Raw genomic sequence first — 18137 nt, forward strand, 5'->3', positions numbered from 1 at the left:
GGCCAGACGTACATGACTGTCCTCTTCAGCGCGAAAGATGAAGAGCTCAACAATCATCTCGCAAAGCGGATCAATGACACCTCCAAGATGTTTGTCTCGGGGACCAGCTGGCAAGGCAGATCCGCTTGTCGGATTGCCATTTCTAACTGGAGGGTCAATGAACAGAGAGACTTTGCTGTTGTTACGGCAGTTCTCGACAGTGTCGCTGGAAGAAACGAGAAAAGCTGAGTTGCTTAACGGCAGGTGTTTAACGGATGCCTCTGAACTTCATAATGCGCAATACTTCTTAGAGACAAATATCAATAGAACATCACCGGCGCCGTCCTGCTCCACCAGCATTTTCGGTTCGGTCAGCAATGTTAACAACCTCACCAATTCCAGCGGCCTCCTGCTCATCTTCCAAGGCCATGATCTCCTCTCTGCTATCCCACCACTTCTCCTCCGCCATACTAAACGCATCTTTGCGTAGTTCCTTGATGTTCTTCTCGATGGTTATACCTCGTTCTGCCAAAGTCTCCATCAGAACCTTTTGCCATTCTTCAGAAGTCCGGCTAAAAAACTCTCGTAAACTCTCGAAAGGTCGAGGTTGAGGCCGGCTATCCTGTACTGATGGCTCTCCTTCTTGTTCTTCCACCTCCAGCTGCTCCATCTCTTTGGTCACAGATGGCACTGTCGGCTCTGTCAGCTCAGTAGGAGCTTGGGATGATGCATCCAATGACATCGTGTCTTCTTCGTCTTCATCTTCATCCTCCTCCTCGTCCTCATCCATCTCGTCGTCACTCTCTTCTTCGTTGAGAAGATGCCAGTTTGCTGGTTCGTTGTAGTAGATTTCCTTGACACCGTCCAGCTTCACCAAGTCGATGGAGTACATGTCATCAAATGTAAACTCCCGGTCACCTTTCTCAAAGGTGCCTCCGAATATGAAAAGCGTATCATCTTGCACGGCTAGCTGTGCATTGAACCGTCTATGCGGCATTTCAAACCGCACAATGGAAGGTTTCTGTGGCTCTTCGGGCTTCTCCTCGCTCTTGGGCGTGCTCAACTGCATTTCGTCGTCGCTATCATCACCCCGGAGACCACCCTTTGCCTCAAGGGCCTTCAAATTCTTCAAGAGTTCTTCTTCGTCGGCCTTGGTCCGATCCCGAGATTTGGCTTGGTTCGCCAACTGCTTTTTGCCCGGAGCGCGGGGCCGTCTCAGACTCAAGGGGAAGAACCGATTGCGATCTGTGTTCCACGCGTAGAGAGTATCGAAGAACTCGCTGTCGATACCTTCCTCGCTCATTTCCACATCATGGACACCACCGAACATTATACCGCGGCCCTTATGGTACGCCATAGTCGCACCAGCGCGAGGGGGATTGGGCGAGTTCGCGGGCTTCTTGCGACGTTCCCAGCGCACTGTTGGCGCTGCGGATGCTCCTGCGTCTGCTTCAGGAGGCGTGACACGGAGAAGCCATGTGTCTTGGTGGACCATGGGCTTCATCGTCATACGCTGAGGGCCACCCTTTTGCGGCCTGTTCCCGACCACCGTTGATGCTTTGACACGGGAGTAGCCTCCATAAAGGACGGCGCCTGACTCGTTGGGGAGGAACGAAAATGAAGAGCGAGGATCGGGCTTCTGCGAGGCAGTGGCCAAGGGAGGATTGAACCATGTATACTTGGAACAATCGTAGATCCACAGATCCTGAAGATACTTGGTCTGCTGCGAGGTATCCTGGAATCCACCGAACAGGAGAATGTAGTTCTTCGCAGAGTCAGAGACGATAAGGGAGCAGGGTAATACAATGTGACTCAACTCACCTTGTAGTATGTCATTCTGTGACCACTTCTGGCGGGAGGCCCTTTTCCTTTAGTCTCCAGACGAGTCCATTCCCTGGTAGACGGGTCGAGATGCCAGAAATCATTGTAATGATAGAATGTCCCTTGCTTCGGCGAAGAGAACTCTCCTGTGCGACATGTATCAGATTGGATTCCAAAATTGATATAGATATGGAGACGCTTACCTCCAAAAAGATAGATGCCACCGCTATTGCCTCCACGACACCAAGCATGACCACTACGCGGCAGCGGACTATTAGGACTTGTAACTTCCTTCCAGTCTCCACGGTCAATGTTATAGACAAAGAGATTGTTGAAGAAAGTTGCGATGGTGCCGTCAAAGTACTCTCCACCAAACACCAACAATTCATTGCGGTTCGACGGAGAGGCAATCACTGTTGCTGAGGACCGGGGAGTGGGCGGTCCCGAGGAAACCTCAGTGACTTTAAGGAACTTGGCCTGTTCCTCTGCATACTGGGCCAGAATGGCATCCAAGTCGGCATCTTCCACGTCGCTGTCGGCGTCTCGTCCCTTGGTTTTGGACTTCTTTTCCTTCTGGGCAGCCTTCTTGGACTGCTTCGCCGCTACCCGTTCCTTGTGTTCGGCGGACTTCTTGTTCTTCTTGCCCATTTTTCAGCTAGCGCAAAGCGTCCGTATTATATCTATGCCTTGAGATAGGGAAGGTAGTAGGGAGTGACCGGGTCAATATTTAGTGGAGTTTTGAGGTTTGATATAGGTACAGCGGGGTCTTTAAAAAAAAAAAAAATTCCTGAACCAACCAACAGTGTAAATTTCAATGCCCATTACCGTATGGTATATCAAAACTTGAATAATGCTTATATAATGCACGATGCTGGTTATTAACTATTGATGACAGGATATATTGTTCCTTTTATCTTTATCAAGTCTCTAATCTGCCGGAATCACTCACAATTTGAGCACCTCAATCTCATCGATGCATGTACTTGTCCTGGTATACACGAATGTAATGCAAATACTCGATATAGTACTGCTTATGTAACATGCAACTCGCTGCTGCATTATTCTACAGAATGTAGTTGTGTAGCAACAATAATTAGGCCAGTTAAGTAATCCTTTCTAGCTGTACTCAGGTTATCTATATTATAAGTATTTCCAGCGCACAATGCGTATCAATGGCCAGCACGAGGGTATATCTCTTGTTGAAGTACCTTCCTGGGAAGTTCTATGCGGAGGTACTCACTCACCGCCCACATGACGACGCGCTTGGACGCGTCCCGTTTGCTATTGATATCGGAGTATTATTTGCTCTTCGTTGAAGTACTCGCCAAACGAACTTCCCCGGATGGAGGACGACACCACGAATGCTCGCTGAATTTTACGAAAAAACATGACAGAAAATCCACGCCTCTATGACGAGGAATAATTTAGAGGCCCATCTCAAATGGCTTTTGAAGCAGGGCCCCTCGCTCTACCCCTCGTTATCTCCGCCGGCCCACGAGGAGCATCCTCGAATCCGATCAGTCGCCTCAGCACATGCGCCGGAGAATCCAGTCGCAGAAATAAGAATAAACGACTCCCAACAGCACACGGAGGAAAGTGTTGGCGCGGAGGTTTTGGGAGATGACACGGAATTGACATCGGATGCAAATATGGCTCGGCTACGACTTGCACCCCAATCTGCACGCAAATCCCGGTTGCTCTGTACTAGCTCCTCACCGCGACGCGCGATTGCTCCTAACTCATCGGTATCACCGTCTGCCAGAAAGGCACAGGAAAACGCGACGCCCAAAGGTAGAGTCCCAGTAGTTCTGGAGACAGCGAGGTAGACTAACAATGCCATGGCTATGAAGGAATCCAAGGCGCTCAAACTACCTCGTTACGCAGTATCGGGCGGTCCACTACAACTCCTCATCGCGCTAAACAACTATCCGACCTTGACTCGCCCTTTTTCGAAGATCTAGACATTGATACTATCGATCTCACTGGCGACATCGACCAAGCGGCAACCTCATCCGGCGCTGTTGAAGCATTTGGGGAGCCACGACGACTGTGGACAGAAGAAGCTGCGTTTCGGACGGAACCAATTGAGAAGCGAGGGAAGAAGCGGAAGAGTGATGAATACAAGTCGGATCTAGTATCCCCGAAGAAGAATGGCGCAAAGGTGCGGCCGCGATCAGCTCTCAAAGCCGATGGTGCTGCATCCTCAGATGCACAAGGCCCATTGCGATCATCAATCACAGCTTCGTCGCGCTCTGCGAAACAAGACCCGACAATACCATCACCAACAAAGCCGACGCGCCGATCCTCTCCACCCCAGCGAAGAGGTGTCGATAGGGTCATTGCTGACTCTGATGATGAGTTGTTCGATGACTGGAGCGCTGGTGGCGGTGATTTGGAGCTGGATGACAATCAATCGCTTTATCCAGTTCTCCCAAGACAAGACTCTCCAGAGAACCGAGGAACAAGCGAATCTTCGACGCGAAACGCCAAAAATTCCCCAGCTCCGTCTGCTGTGCCCAGACTAACAGAGTTAAAACAAGACTCACTTCCTGGATCCCCCTCGCGTATCCCGTCCTCGTCAAATTTGTCAGAGTTATACCCGAAGAACCAGGAACTTGCCGAGTTACTGGCTGTTTCAAACGGATATCTCGATCAACAGATCGCAAATCTCCGGGACACTCTGACGAAGAACTCGGAAGTCGTCTACATGCAAGCTATGAAGGGCGAGCTAGCCCCCGAACTGATCGCTGAGAACAAGATCCTCACAGATCGGATAGACGCAATAGAGTCATTGAAACAACGCAAGTCAGCGTACCACGCATGTGAATCAGAAAAGGGAAAATTGAAAGACGCTCTCATGAGAGTCATCTCACAAGGTGGTGACCCGCACACAATGCCCCATGAACTTGCCCAAAGTCGGAAATGTACTTCTCAACTGGAAGAGATGGAGCATGAAATACTACGATTACTGGCTCGAGCTCAGATTCCACTGAACCAAAGTGGTCAACCACGAACGACTCTCCCAACAGACAGAGAGCAATTAGGTCAGAGTGACCGGTTGCCCAAGCATTCTATCTCAACCAGCGATGCTCCCACTCGGTCCTTCAACACTCTTGGAACTGAGCGTTCTCGGCGTCCGTCATGGCCGACTATGGACAGTGGACCTAGTTCTCGAACCGAGAACAGGTCCCGTGCAGCTGACTCTTTTACTCGCGGCACAGATAGAGTCTCTGGAACGGACATCTTTAATTATGATGAGTCGCTTATGAGTGGTGATGACGACGCTTTTACCAGGACTATGGGCTCACCGACACTTCCAGCTCAGCAGGCGGACGAGTTTGACCTGGACGCCGATGATGCAGAGATGCTTGAGGCCGTCGATTATTTTGAGGATGCCCCGCCGCCTCCCCACAGTCGTGAGCCACTAAATCGGAAAGTCTTCGCTGAGACATCCGGAAATATTTCGCGGGTGCCGGCGTCGCAAAAGTCACCCAGTCATAATGCTCTTTGGCACCAGCATCCATGGTCGAAAGAGGTGCGGACAGTGCTAAAAGATCGATTCCACCTCCGAGGGTTCCGTATGAACCAGCTTGAAGCCATCGATGCAACGCTCAGTGGCAAGGATGCATTCATTCTCATGCCGACAGGAGGAGGAAAGTCGCTCTGCTATCAGCTCCCGTCCGTTGTCACTAGTGGCGCAACTCGAGGAGTCACTATTGTTGTGTCCCCCTTGTTAAGTCTGATGCAGGATCAAGTCTCACAGCTTCGCAAACTTCATATCAAAGCATACTTGCTTAACGGAGAGACACCAAAAGAGGAACGGCAGTGGATAATGAGAACACTGTCCGGATATGGCGCGGAGGACGAGATCGAGCTGTTGTATATCACGCCAGAAATGCTCACCAAGAACCAGACCCTGGTCAACAGCTTAGAAAAACTCAACCGGAAGTCTAGGCTGGCGCGCATTGTGATTGATGAAGCACATTGTGTCAGTCAATGGGGCCACGATTTTCGTCCTGATTATAAGGAGCTGGGGAATTTGAGATCCCAATTACCTGGTGTTCCTATGATGGCCCTGACAGCTACGGCAACGGAAAACGTGAAAGTGGACGTCCTCCACAACCTTCAAATGCAGGGTTGCGAGCTTTTCTCGCAGAGCTTCAATAGGCCAAACCTTACATATGAAGTCCGTCCGAAGCCAAGCAAGAACGAACTCTTGGCTAGCATAGCGAACATAATCACGACCAAGTATCCCAATCAATCAGGAATCATTTATTGCTTGTCGCGTGACTCATGCGAAAAGGTTGCGAAGAGTCTGCGAGAGGACTATGGCATCAAGGCTGAGCATTACCATGCAGGTATGAAGCCGGATGAGCGAAACCAAGTTCAACATGGCTGGCAAGCTGGACGGTCTCATGTCATTGTGGCAACGATCGCTTTCGGTATGGGTATCGATAAACCCGACGTACGCTATGTGATCCATCACAGCCTTCCGAAAAGCTTGGAAGGCTACTACCAGGAAACTGGTCGTGCTGGTCGGGACGGCAAACGCTCTGGCTGCTACATGTACTATTGCTACAAAGATGCCATGACCATCACCCGTATGATTGACCGAGGTGAGGGCAGCAAACAGCAAAAGAGCCGACAGCGACAAATGCTCCACAATGTCGTGCAGTATTGCGAAAACAAAAGCGACTGTAGAAGAGTCCAGATTCTCGCCTACTTCAACGAATACTTCCGTCGGGAAGACTGCAACTCTTCCTGCGACAATTGCAAATCCGATTCTGTGTTTGAGCTCCACGACTTCTCCCGGCATGCTGCTTCTGCAATAAGTGTGGTGCGATACTTCCAAGAGTTGGGGGAAAAGGTCACCTTGTCATATTGTGTGAACATTTATCGCGGCAGCGTGAAGAGGTTCCGTTCAACTGAGCATCGACAGGCTACTGGCTACGGCGATGGCTCATCACTGGAGATGGGAGAAGCCGAAAGATTATTCCACCGTCTCCTGGGTGAAGGAGCTTTGGTTGAAGATAATGTCGTCACAACGGGCAAATTCGCTGTGCAGTACATAAAGCTCGGGAAACGCGCTTCTGAGTTTGAAAGTGGACGTCGCTCTCTCCAACTCTATGTTCGAGTTTCGCCAAATGGGAAGAGTCGTGGTGGGCGCGAGTATCACCCGCAGTCCACGAATGTCTCATCGCCAGTTCAAGCCGCCCACAGTCGCCGTTTGGCTCGTTTTCGGTACAGCAATGGCGGAGGCGACGACTCGGACAGCGATGGGGATAGCGACGGCTTCGAGCCCGTCCGGGTCGCTGGACAGCAAAAACGCGACAAGAGGCATGTTCCAGGTCCACCTATCACGCAAGATCATAGGTTCGACCAGCTGGATCCCCTGCATAAAGCCGTTGCAGAAGATTTCATGGTTTACGCAAAAAACTATTGCCAAGATGTAAGAACCCCGATACAAAGCAGGCTGAGTTGCCGGTTTCTCACATTTAGAACAGCTTGTCCTCAAGAAAGGCCTTCGCAATCAACCTTTTACCGATACTGTGTTGCGTGAAATGGTCATATCTTTCCCGAAAGGTAAGCTTAGCTGTGTCGTGCCCACGTATAACGCTAATTTATGATAAGATATGACCGAACTCGCCGCGATTCCCGGTATTGACCCGGACAAAGTCAATCGCTATGGAGCCCAGATCCTGAAACTTGTACGGGACACCCAACGCCGCTTCGCGGAGCTGATGAAGGACCGTGACGACGCTGACGGTGTTGTGCCGGACCCCAATCACAAAAACGTTATTAACCTCACGAGTGACGAGGAGGAGTACGATGATGGCGACGTCTTCGATCAGGCTTCCAACCTGGGTCTCGACGAAAACCCCATTTCGAGTCGATATTTCAGTACTCAGCCCATTCCTCCCAGCGATTCAGATGATGAAGCTCCCTCCAAAACTAGAGGTTCTAAGGGTCGCAAGCGTGCCGGTACAAGGCGGCCACGCAAGAACACTGTTTCTAGCAGGCCCAGGGCCAAGTCAGCGCGGCCGAAAAAGAAACAGGGTGACCGATCTGATAGTCGTCCGTCTGTGCGGAAGGGTTCCAAGCCTTCCGCATCCACTTCTCTCATCGGGATGATGCCTGTATGAAGAGTTGGCCTAGTTCTCTTCCTCTGTGATGTGCGTGACGATAGACTTGATGTTATGATGGATGGCGCTGCTTCTGCTTGCATGTTCAGGCGTTCTGTTTTATTTGCTTCTCTCCCCTTGCTTCTGCATGCTGGTGTGGAAGAGTCGCTTACATGCAGATTCTTGTAAAATAATGGCGTATATATACCCTGATTTCACTCAATTATGAGTTGAACACTTGAACTCTTCTCATTGCCATATTGGTATCTCAAAATTCATGGTAAATCGTCACACAAGCTTCGCCTCAAAGGCCAAGTCATTCAGTCATCCAACGAACGCCCAAAGTCGATCAATCTAAGCCGTTTCGCGTTATGGGGATGGAACTGCGCAACCTTCGCTCTCACCAAAAACCTTGAGGATGCAGATTCGCGAGGGAGATCGATATAGGACGACCCGGCTTCTAACAGTGCATCCAGTAGGTCATGCATTTCCGCAGCAGCAGTCTCTCTCTTGTTGTTCCGATTCACCGCCTGACTACCCCCGGGGGCTGATTGGCGTGGAACAAGTTCGTCAATACGAAGTTGGGTGCTATCGATGTTCGTCTCACCGGACTTGGGCTTCTTTGGTTTCCCATGGCTCGTATATCCGCGCTCGAGTACAGCGTCGGAAATCTCGTCTGCATCTCCAACCGTAGGGCCTCCTGAGTCCTCTGCGGCGAGCATGGAGGCCAGCGTCCTATCAACGAACGCATGCAGGGTTTTCTTTAGATCCTCTGTGGCCCTGTCGAGTTCCTCTCTCTTCTCCTCCTGTTCGTCGACAAAATCACGTGCCAGTTGTGACGGCGTCTTTTCGACTTTGGATGATTGCTCGATGCGGACCTTTTGTATCCGCTTCTGTAGCCCATCGCGGATGGCTTGGGCGTCGCGCAGGTTCGCCTCTTCGACCTTTAAGCGCTCGCGATTGGCGGACAGACTCTCAGCAGTCATCGAGACGTAAGCTTTGCTTTCTTTTACCAGGCGCGACGTCTCTTCAGCTGCAATGAGAGAAGGCAGGGGCGATAATGGGTCCGGCAGGTTCGTTTCTGCATTCAGAAGAGAGTCATATGCTTTCTTGGCTCTCCGTACTTCAGAAACACGGGCCCATGGGTCTGTGTGGATTTTAGAAAAATCAACCGCATTGGTCGTTCGAAGCTGTAGTTTATGTTAGGCATTCTTCCACGGCGCATTTACTGAAAACCGGTCTGTACATACTGTCCGCAGATCATCCTCTTGGCGTCTGACCTGCTCTTGGAGCTCTCTCAGGGTGTCATCTAGCTTCCTGTTATAGGCTTGGATCGCGGCCGAACTAATGGGTTGGTCATCATAAGCTTCTTCAACCTTCCCGCGTCGTTCTGCGAATCGTTGGATCTTCTCAATTGGGGTCTGATACATGTCTCTCAGGAGATTTGGGTTGGTTGGTATAGAATGTCACTTTTCATATCAGAATGAATGCAATGACAACGCGTGAACTCCTTTCGACTGTTTGCGATGCTATATTCACGTGACAAGAGCCACGCCATGCCTGAAATAGGTTAGCGTGGTCCCGTGCCATCGGCTCACAGCACGCCTTCTCACAACCTCATCTCTTCACCGCGACCTCTTCTCTATCGTCTTCATCTCCTTTTCTCCCCGTCAGTGCCTCTATTTCACAGCTACGGTCCAAAACTGCGGCTTTTGTGCTCCATCCTGTCTTTTCTTTGTTCTCTTTTGCCTACCTCCCTCAGCCTGGGCTCGTTCTGGTCCCTATCGTTATCTCCTTAGTTGGATCTCTACGCGCCCCGAAGTCATCGCGTTTCTTGGAGGAGAGCGGATAGAAGGGGCTCTGGCTATCTATCGTTGAAGACTTTAACCTGCTCTGTGGCATTTCATCACTTCCCCAGCTGCCCACCCGTCAGCCTCACGTCGGACCCTGAGTTTCTCATCCTCTCATCGTTCACCAACACCCTCTCCGTTTCATCGCACCCGATTCGATTGAGTCATTCCTCTACCTCCATCTCATAAGCATTGCTTTGCTTCTCAAGCAAAGTGCACTGCTTGTTATCCAAGGCCCGTGATCACCCAGCATTACCTTCCTGCTCCGTCGACCTATCCTTCTTCCAGCACCTCACCTCCTTCACCGTGCACGATCACCAAATTTTCCCAGTCTTTTCAAGCACCAGAATTCCCTCTCCAGTCGGTCGCCAGCACCAGCAAGTTTTATTGGGAACTCCTGGTGTACATAGTCGATCCAAAGATAAAGCTGAAGAAAAAAGAAAGATATTCTCTGACACTCGACTTCCTGCGTAAGTGAAGCACAGACAGCACATCTGGAGCCATGTCTGCCTCGCCGTCTGCATTGCAATCGACCAAACGTCCCCTGGAGGATCCGTCCTCTCCCTCGGGCCCCAACGACCAGCCCGAAGCCAAGCGTCCTGCTTTGGATAAAGTAGTTAAGGGTGAGGAGTCCGAAGACATCAAGACTGAGACTACCCGTGCCGATGGTCAGAATGACACGGTGGTGCCTGATGCTCCCAAGGCTGCATCCTCTGAGACGCAACCCATTCAGTCCACCGCGTCCCATGCGGACGCCGGTGCTTCTCAGACCGAACAGCAGCGGCCTCAGGATGAGTCCAGCTGGATCCACATCCGCGCCGTAATCTCCAGCCAGGAAGCCGCGACGGTTATCGGTAAGGGTGGAGAGAATGTATCCCAGATCCGTCGTCTGTCTGGGGCCAAGTGCACCGTCAGCGATTACTCCCGCGGTGCGGTGGAACGTATCTTGACTGTCAGCGGCCCCCAGGACGCCGTTGCGAAGGTTAGTTTTATATGTGCGCATTCCTGACAATCAAACCCAATACTCATCTTTACGCTAGGCATTCGGTTTGATCATCCGTACCTTGAACAATGAACCCCTTGATGCCCCCTCCACTGCCCAGTCCAAGACCTACCCCTTGCGTTTGTTGATCCCCCATATCCTCATTGGTTCGATCATCGGTAAGGGTGGTGGTCGCATTCGCGAGATCCAGGAAGCCTCCGGTGCTCGTCTGAATGCCTCCGACGCCTGCCTGCCCCTCTCCACTGAGCGGTCGCTTGTCATCCTTGGTGTTGCGGATGCCGTCCACATCGCCACTTACTATGTCGCCGTGACGCTTGTGGAGCAGCTCACTGAGCGCTTTGGCGGCCCCGCTGCCTCTGCTTATGCTACCCGCAGCGGTGGTCCGGCTGGTGCTGTGCCTGGTGGCATGCAGGTCGTCCCATACGTTCCTCAGCCTGCTGGCGGTCAGTATGGTCATCCCGACACCTTCAAGCGTCACCACCCTCACCCCAACCGTGGTGCAGCCGGTGCCTATGGTGTCCCTTATCTCCATGGACAAGCTGCACCCACTCCCGTGGCCCAACCCGCGATGCACTATGGCGCTGCGCCTACCCCCTATGCTGGCGCCGGTCCCCATCAGCCTGCCCCCTATCCCCCGCAGGTTCCTCAGCCACGTGGAGGCCCGACTCCTGTCGCTCCCGTGGCCGGTGGTGCTATGCCGGGTCAGCCTCTGACGCAGCAGATCTACATTCCCAACGACATGGTCGGTGCCATCATCGGAAAGGGTGGTGCGAAGATCAACGAGATCCGTCACCTTAGTGGCAGTGTGATCAAGATCAACGAACCCCAAGAGAACAGCAACGAGCGTTTGGTGACCATCACCGGCACCCAGGAGTGCAACCAGATGGCGCTCTACATGCTTTACTCTCGACTTGGTACGCACCCTTTGCCCCCGTCGTCTCCGAATGAACATGCTAACGTATTTCATAGAAAGCGAGAAGCACCGGATCTGAGGGGGTGGAGTTTGTGTCTAGTTTCATGTTTTCCCTTTCGACAAGCGTTGAGAGCTTTGTTCTTGAGTCGTCTTTCTGGTGTGGCCATGCCTATGTGTTTTTCATTTTCGGGTAAATTGGTTTCGAGGTGTATTTTACTGAAAAGCGCCGCTAATTGAGGTCACGATGTATTCCCACTTATTTCAAAACCCCTAATGATCCCATATACACTTCCCCCTCTGCCACACATCCCCCACGCGGTTAATTTACAACCCATCAAACCTTCTGAAAACTAACATGCTTCATCCCCAACCCCTGCACTGGCGGGAGCATCCTCTCCCGAATCGGCTGAATAGACTCCGTAAACTCCTTCGACTGCTTGATCGCCATATGCGCCTCCACGCTCTTCCACCCCACCGTCAGCAGATGCACGATAGCCTGCCCCGTCGGGCTTTTCTCATGCTGCAGCGAGCCAGGCCGCTCCACCTGCCCCATAGCCCAGGACGTCGGCCGCGACTCCGCAGGAAGCTGCTCGGTCAGCGCATTGCGGAAGTTGATCAGGTCGTTGCAGAGGGCGCGGTGGTCGTCCGGCGTCAGCGAGCTGGGGAACGCGAGGGCGCAGAGCTCCGTGACGGGGTTCTGGGTGAAGGTGTCGGTTTTGGAGATGGACGGGCTAAGCGTGGTGTAGATGACGGTGACTTGCGTGTCGGGTTCGACGAAGGGCGCGAGAGATTGCGGCTGTATGCCGGCGTGGGCGTCTTTCCATTCTGCGTGGAAAATCAGTTAGGAGAAGGGGGGGTGGTTGTTGGCTGGAGATGGTGGTGGGGTTTATGCGGTCGATTATTACACTCACCTACTACCCAGACGATCGTCTTCGAGTCTTCCACTGTCCTACCCCACGCGCTGCTGTGATAGCCGCTCTGGTGCTTGGTGGTCTGGAAGTGCTCCAGGAGCAGGCGGCCCTCCTCGCTGGAGGGGTCTTCGGGTTTGACGGAGTCTTTGGGTTGGAAGTAGATTAGTTCGGCGACGGTGGACATGTTGGTTGTTGGGTCAATTGGTGTGTTTCAGTCTGCGATGTGGATGAAGTTTGGGATGTTCTTGGGACAAGAGCTCAATTTGTTCTGGCGAAGAAAGATGATGTCACAGGATGATGTCAGCTATACAAATACGATCCTAACTATCCGAAGTATAAGAAAACCGTTATTTACTAATTCAAATGGTCAAGATAGTTACCTCTCTTTTACGATCTGTTAATTCTTATTATCTTACGCTCCCACTTCACAATGGATATACTCAAACACTTCCAGCAACCAGTTTCAATAACAAGTAGAACTCGCTTTGGGGAATTTGGCCAGGATGCCACACAAATATATTAGGCGGTCACATTAGTTGATTGATACCCAATCCACGCCCAGGTGAGCATCCTTTGGCTGTATGTACACATAACCACTCTTCAAGAAAGGCATCTCAAAATTCAATTAACTGCCACTGTACCGCGCCGGCCCGCTGTTCTCAATGATTCATCTCGTGAAGTCTGAAGACACGTAAACAAAAATAGACAGTCGAGTTATACAAATGAGTACTTCTACACGTCATCCACCCCCCTGACCTTCGACTTTTTCTGCTCGATGGCTTGTTTCAGGCCCCCAACGATCTGTTGTCGGCGCTGCATCTTCGCCTTCCATTGCGCACTCTCCTTGGTGGCGAGGCCGGTCGTGGTTTCAATGTTCCGAAGACGACTTGCCCTGGCCGACCCGTTGACACTAGATCGGAAGTTGACCCCTCGAGTAGCGGATTCGGGCGTGTGGTATGCGCTCACTCCGCCGTCAATAGATCCACGTGAGCCCGGGGTAGCAGGAAGTCTTCCTGCTGGTTTCCGTGGTGTGGTGAACGGGGAACCCTCCCGACTTGCCGGAGAGCCAGTCGTGTCAATACCCATCTTCCGTAGTTGAGCTTCCAAAACATCAATATCACTACTCTTGCTCTCGGCCATGTTCATCATCGTGGCAATAGTAGACGTGACGGCCTCGACGGTCGGACGTTTTGCAGACTGTCGGGAGCTGTCAGATCGGGGCGCGTCCGCAATCCGGGCTCGCAACAGAGACACGGCCGACTCCAAATCAGCCAGCTTGGCTTGGATGTTCGTGGAGGCCGACCGAAGATCCTGTTGGAGATTGGCTTGCTCGGCCGACAAGGGCGCAGAAACGATTGCAGCCGCATCGGTATAGGCGTCAAGCGTCCGTCGGATGCTGGCGCATTGGCCACGTAAAGTCAAGATATCTTTACTCAGCAGATCTTGACAGCCCTTGAGCTTCTCGTCTACTCCTTGTAACCGTTGGTTTTCCAACAAAGAAACAAGGAGAGTGACACCATCATCGAGCTTTTCAATCTGCGACAGGCGGAGGTTCCGATCCTGGATATCAGCTGGCTGATCACCTTCCAATGTCTGGACCCAGTCGGAATCCTCCTCTTGTTGCTGGAAGAGGAGGAACGAAGATAGGGAACGAGAGTTGATGCCCAACGTATCCACCATAGAGTTGATATCACGATAGAGCTTTTCAATCTGCCCCGGGATACCAGGCTTACTTGTTTCACCTGTATAGTCCTGATGGGGCAAGAAAGGGTCAAGAGTTGGAACAGGCTCTACCGGCCGGGCAAGATCAGCATGCAATCTTTCGTCTTCATCGTCAGAGAGCGACAGAGACTCTTCCTCTTCGCGCTGAGCTTGCGCTCTAATATGAGCTTGTTCCGGGCTGAACGCAGGAGCAGAAGGCTGAGTCAGAAGACCTTCGCGTCTCGCAGACTCTCCTAGTGAAGCCTTCCGAGCAGCAAGGGCACTCCCAGGCGGTTGCTTCTTATGCTTGAAGAGGGTCCCCGATACCCCACGTCTGACCGGGCTCGGCGATCGTGGGGGTTCACGATTCGCACTGGGGCCTGGAGGAAAGAAGGGCTTCGCAACCTCGCCAAACAATTGTCGTGGAGGCTGCTGTTCATGCTTAACCGGCTGAGATACACGAGAGAATAAGCCTCCAAGTGAACTCTTGTCGGACTTTTCGGCACCAAAAGAGGCACCAAACGAACTCTCCGGCGTAATCTTGGGGGTTTCCTCCCTTGCTTCAGGTTCGCCTTCTTCTTCTTCATCTTCCTCCTCCTCAGATTCTTCTTCGCCTTCTCCCTCGCTAACTTCATGCGTGATATCCTCTCCACTATCAGTGAAACCGGATTCGTCCGCATCGGAGCCATCTGGAACGGGGCCAGGCTCCCCGGAGTCATCTGCTGCAGGTTTTGACTTTGTAAAATCTGGGGGCAGAGGTGCCTCTTCCGGCTCAACCTTCTTGCTCTCCTTCGGCTTCTGAGTGAAGTCTGGGGGAAGAGGCGCCTCTTCCGGCTCAGCACCCCTGGTCTCTTTTGGCTTTTGAGTGAAGTCTGGAGGAAGAGGTGCTTCTTCAACAGAGCTCTTAGACACGTTGGAAGAAGCAGATGTATCCCCAGGTCCATACACCGCTCTGCTGGTTGAGTCAGGAGGCAGTGGTGCTTCCACCTCTGTCTTGATGGGGGTGCTCTCGGCATCGGTCGAAGGCTCCTTTTTGAAAGTAGGACTAGGGACTGCTGTTGCTTCTGATGTAGGGGAGAACGGTGCAGATGGTGGCTTCTCGGCAGCCTTATTTCCAAACATTGCGAAAGGGGACTTGTCTGTTGGAGGCGCACCAAAAGGTTTGGGTGTTTGTGCCTGTGTCTGGGTGCCGAAGATATTTGATGGAGCAGTGGCTCCGAACTTGGACGGTGCGCCAAATAGCGAAGGACCCGGTTTGGCTTCAGGCTTCTCTTTCGGGGGTGCAGAAGATTCGTCTTCCATATCATCCATACTTTCTGTAGGCGGACTGGCTTTATTGGGAGTAGAAACCATCTCGTCCAGGGACTCACCCAAGGAAAACAACGATCCCGTTGGCTTTTCTGGTTTGGGACCATCGTTCACCGCGCTGCCATCGCCCTTGAAGGAGGACTCAAGTTTGAACCCAGTGCCACCGAGTCCGAACAAGCCTTTTGACTCCTCACTCTTCTGAGAAGTCGTGCCAAAAGACGTTGTGGAAGTAGTTTGGTTGCCGAATACCGACGCGCCTGCCGGCTTCGCGAACAGGCTTTCTCCCGCGGGTTTACTGAATGGCGATTCGGCCGGTTTCTGCGACGCTAGACCAGCAAACCCGCCTGCACTCGCGAATGACCCGAAGCCAGCGCCTGATGGGGCACCCGAGGTCCCGAAGGACGGCGCGCCAAACCCCTTCGCAGGCGTTGACGGTTGTCCAAACGCTGGTTTCGCTCCCATTGAACCGAAACCCGACTGTCCAAATTGTGGCGAGCCACGGTTCAATGTACTCGGTGTGCCGAAGGATGGAAGTTGAGATGGAGTTCCGAAAGAAGGTGCTCCAAACGCGGGCTGCTGGCGAACACCCAGTGGTGAAGGGCTGCCAAAAGCCGGGCCGGAAGACGGTTTTGCAAATGCCGATGAAGCTCCTAGAGCAGATGGGCTGCCAAAGGCAGATTGACCAAAGGCAGGCTGCTTAGGGGGTTCGGCAGGGGCCGGGGCTGGGGTCGCAGCTGGGGCCTGTTGAGGCGCACCGACCGAAGAAAGGCCATGGTAGGGAATTTTCTGTCGGATTGAATCGGAGTAGATGAACCACCAAGAGGAAAGAATACCCTCATTATTGAGCAGAAGTACGTTTGGCAGGGGCGTGGAGCTCTCAGCAATGTCTTCACCCTGGATTGGAGAAATCACCACATCTGTACTTGACAGATCAATGCCCAGGCCAATCACAGTAGTCTCATCAACAGAGTCCTTAAGTGGAAGAGAAGCTCTCTTAGTGTCGTCATTCACTTCAGTCGTAGTAAACAACCCCACAGTTTCCTTGGCAGCATCATCGCTGGCAAGCGGCTGATCAGACCTAGTGATCATTCCAACATCAGTAGATGCGGTAGAAGAAACGATCAAAACATCCTTCAGATGGGGCCTGTAATCTCGCAACCGTGCGATGAATTGATAGGCAGGGGCACGCTTGAAGCCGAAGGGAGTGCACAGCTCAGGTAGCTTGCGGATTTCGAACGGAGCCTGCTTTTTCCTTGTGATGATATAGTAAGAGGAGGATGGCACCTGGCCCATGTCATCCTCCGCGGCATTAGGTGTGTATACCATCAGGAAAATATCGTTCTCGAGCCAAGCAATGGAGGACACATGGCAATCGCCTTCCAGATCGGACGGACGCGGGATAATATCCTTCTGGGCGCCATCCGGGGCCATCTGGTATCCAGTACCGTCGGCAAGTCCGGCCACAAGCTGCTTTCCCTTGTTGCTCCAACATACCGAGCTCACACCAGTCTTCAAGACCTGTCCATTCGGCCCCGAAAGCAGATTCCCAGCCTTCAAATCGGCAATCAACAGTTCCCCGTTGTTTGTCACGAGGGCAACCAGAGATGAATGAGCATCATCGGCTTGCGCGGGATTGGGAGCTAGGGCTCGGAACGTGGCGTTATTGGTTGGGATAGACAAAGCCGGCTGCGCATTTCCCGTCGTCAGGCTGGCGGTCTCGTAGACGGCGAGTTGGGCTCCATTCTCCGTTGCCACAACTAGTGCGCTTTCACCGGAAACGAAGGCGACATGTGTTGGCCGCGCAGGAAGGGAGATCGTAGCCTGGGGCTGGAAAGGCTTTGTTTTGACCTTATCTTCGCCGGTGGGGGCGGCGATGGTCTTTCGGACGGCGTCGGAGGAGGCGATAACCAGGGAGTCGGGCCCAGCACCAACGATGACGCCTTTAGTTGGTGCGACAGCGAGGAGCGAGCTAGTTGGGGAGGGGAGGGCGTCCTCGGGCCAAGGGGTGGGCAACAGTCGAATGTTGGTATCGCCGGAAACACCTTTAAAGCCCACTTCCTATTTTCACAGGTTAGCCCACATGCGAAACCCAGGAGAGGGAGCACACCACGTACCTCCGCATAGACATCGGGGAGCTCAGGTCCGAGCTCAGCTGGTATATTCGCCCCAGCGGGGCTGGACGCAAAACCGAACGCCATTCTGAGTTTGTCTAAGTCGGCAGAGATCGAACGAGGACGGTCGCCTAATGATCGCCTGGTCGGAGAAGCATGGGGAGATGTCGGACTCGGCGGTGGCAAGGATGCAAAAGAGCGACGTTGGAGTTGTTGGGGACTCCGGTTGAAGAGCTTCAGAGTACGCGCAAAAATCTTGAGAACCTCCGCTCGAGAGGAGGAGACCCGTCCAAGGAAAAGGACAATCCCCTAGTGAAAGAGGACGATCGAGTCAAAGAAAAACGCGTAAATCCGATGCGCCACCGGCTGGCTCTGCGAGGAGGAGAGGAGAAGAGCAGAGAGAGCTGGATGTAGTCGT

General features: G+C 52.6%; 6 protein-coding genes across 6 annotated transcripts; 2 read left to right on the forward strand and 4 right to left on the reverse strand.

The window, feature by feature from the left end:
* Window positions 1-310: 310 nt before the first annotated feature.
* ATEG_06006 (putative Kelch repeats protein) lies at window positions 311-2448 on the reverse strand (the record flags this gene model as incomplete). Its single annotated transcript, XM_001215184.1, has 2 exons — window positions 311-1744; window positions 1801-2448. 2 exons carry the CDS (start codon window positions 2446-2448, stop codon window positions 311-313), a joined length of 2082 nt encoding a protein of 693 aa, XP_001215184.1.
* A 761-nt stretch (window positions 2449-3209) lies between these two features.
* On the forward strand, window positions 3210-7427 carry ATEG_06007 (RecQ family helicase MusN; the record flags this gene model as incomplete). The annotated part of the gene is made up of 3 exons (XM_001215185.1): window positions 3210-3591; window positions 3651-7249; window positions 7305-7427. The coding sequence occupies 3 exons, from the start codon at window positions 3210-3212 to the stop codon at window positions 7425-7427; spliced, it is 4104 nt and encodes a 1367-aa protein (XP_001215185.1).
* Window positions 7428-8242: 815 nt separating this feature from the next.
* On the reverse strand, window positions 8243-9352 carry ATEG_06008 (uncharacterized protein; the record flags this gene model as incomplete). The annotated part of the gene is made up of 2 exons (XM_001215186.1): window positions 8243-9112; window positions 9173-9352. The coding sequence occupies 2 exons, from the start codon at window positions 9350-9352 to the stop codon at window positions 8243-8245; spliced, it is 1050 nt and encodes a 349-aa protein (XP_001215186.1).
* Window positions 9353-10274: 922 nt separating this feature from the next.
* On the forward strand, window positions 10275-11767 carry ATEG_06009 (telomere maintenance protein PBP2; the record flags this gene model as incomplete). Its single annotated transcript, XM_001215187.1, has 3 exons — window positions 10275-10754; window positions 10813-11689; window positions 11745-11767. 3 exons carry the CDS (start codon window positions 10275-10277, stop codon window positions 11765-11767), a joined length of 1380 nt encoding a protein of 459 aa, XP_001215187.1.
* Window positions 11768-12339: 572 nt separating this feature from the next.
* Window positions 12340-12783, reverse strand: ATEG_06010 (uncharacterized protein; the record flags this gene model as incomplete). Its single annotated transcript, XM_001215188.1, has 2 exons — window positions 12340-12513; window positions 12604-12783. The coding sequence occupies 2 exons, from the start codon at window positions 12781-12783 to the stop codon at window positions 12340-12342; spliced, it is 354 nt and encodes a 117-aa protein (XP_001215188.1).
* Window positions 12784-13331: 548 nt separating this feature from the next.
* ATEG_06011 (FG-nucleoporin NUP159) lies at window positions 13332-17806 on the reverse strand (the record flags this gene model as incomplete). The annotated part of the gene is made up of 2 exons (XM_001215189.1): window positions 13332-17666; window positions 17723-17806. 2 exons carry the CDS (start codon window positions 17804-17806, stop codon window positions 13332-13334), a joined length of 4419 nt encoding a protein of 1472 aa, XP_001215189.1.
* Between the last annotated feature and the right edge of the window lie 331 nt (window positions 17807-18137).

Source organism: Aspergillus terreus, genomic scaffold (assembly GCF_000149615.1).
Source record: "Aspergillus terreus NIH2624 scaffold_8 genomic scaffold, whole genome shotgun sequence".
Lineage (NCBI taxonomy): Eukaryota > Fungi > Ascomycota > Eurotiomycetes > Eurotiales > Aspergillaceae > Aspergillus > Aspergillus terreus.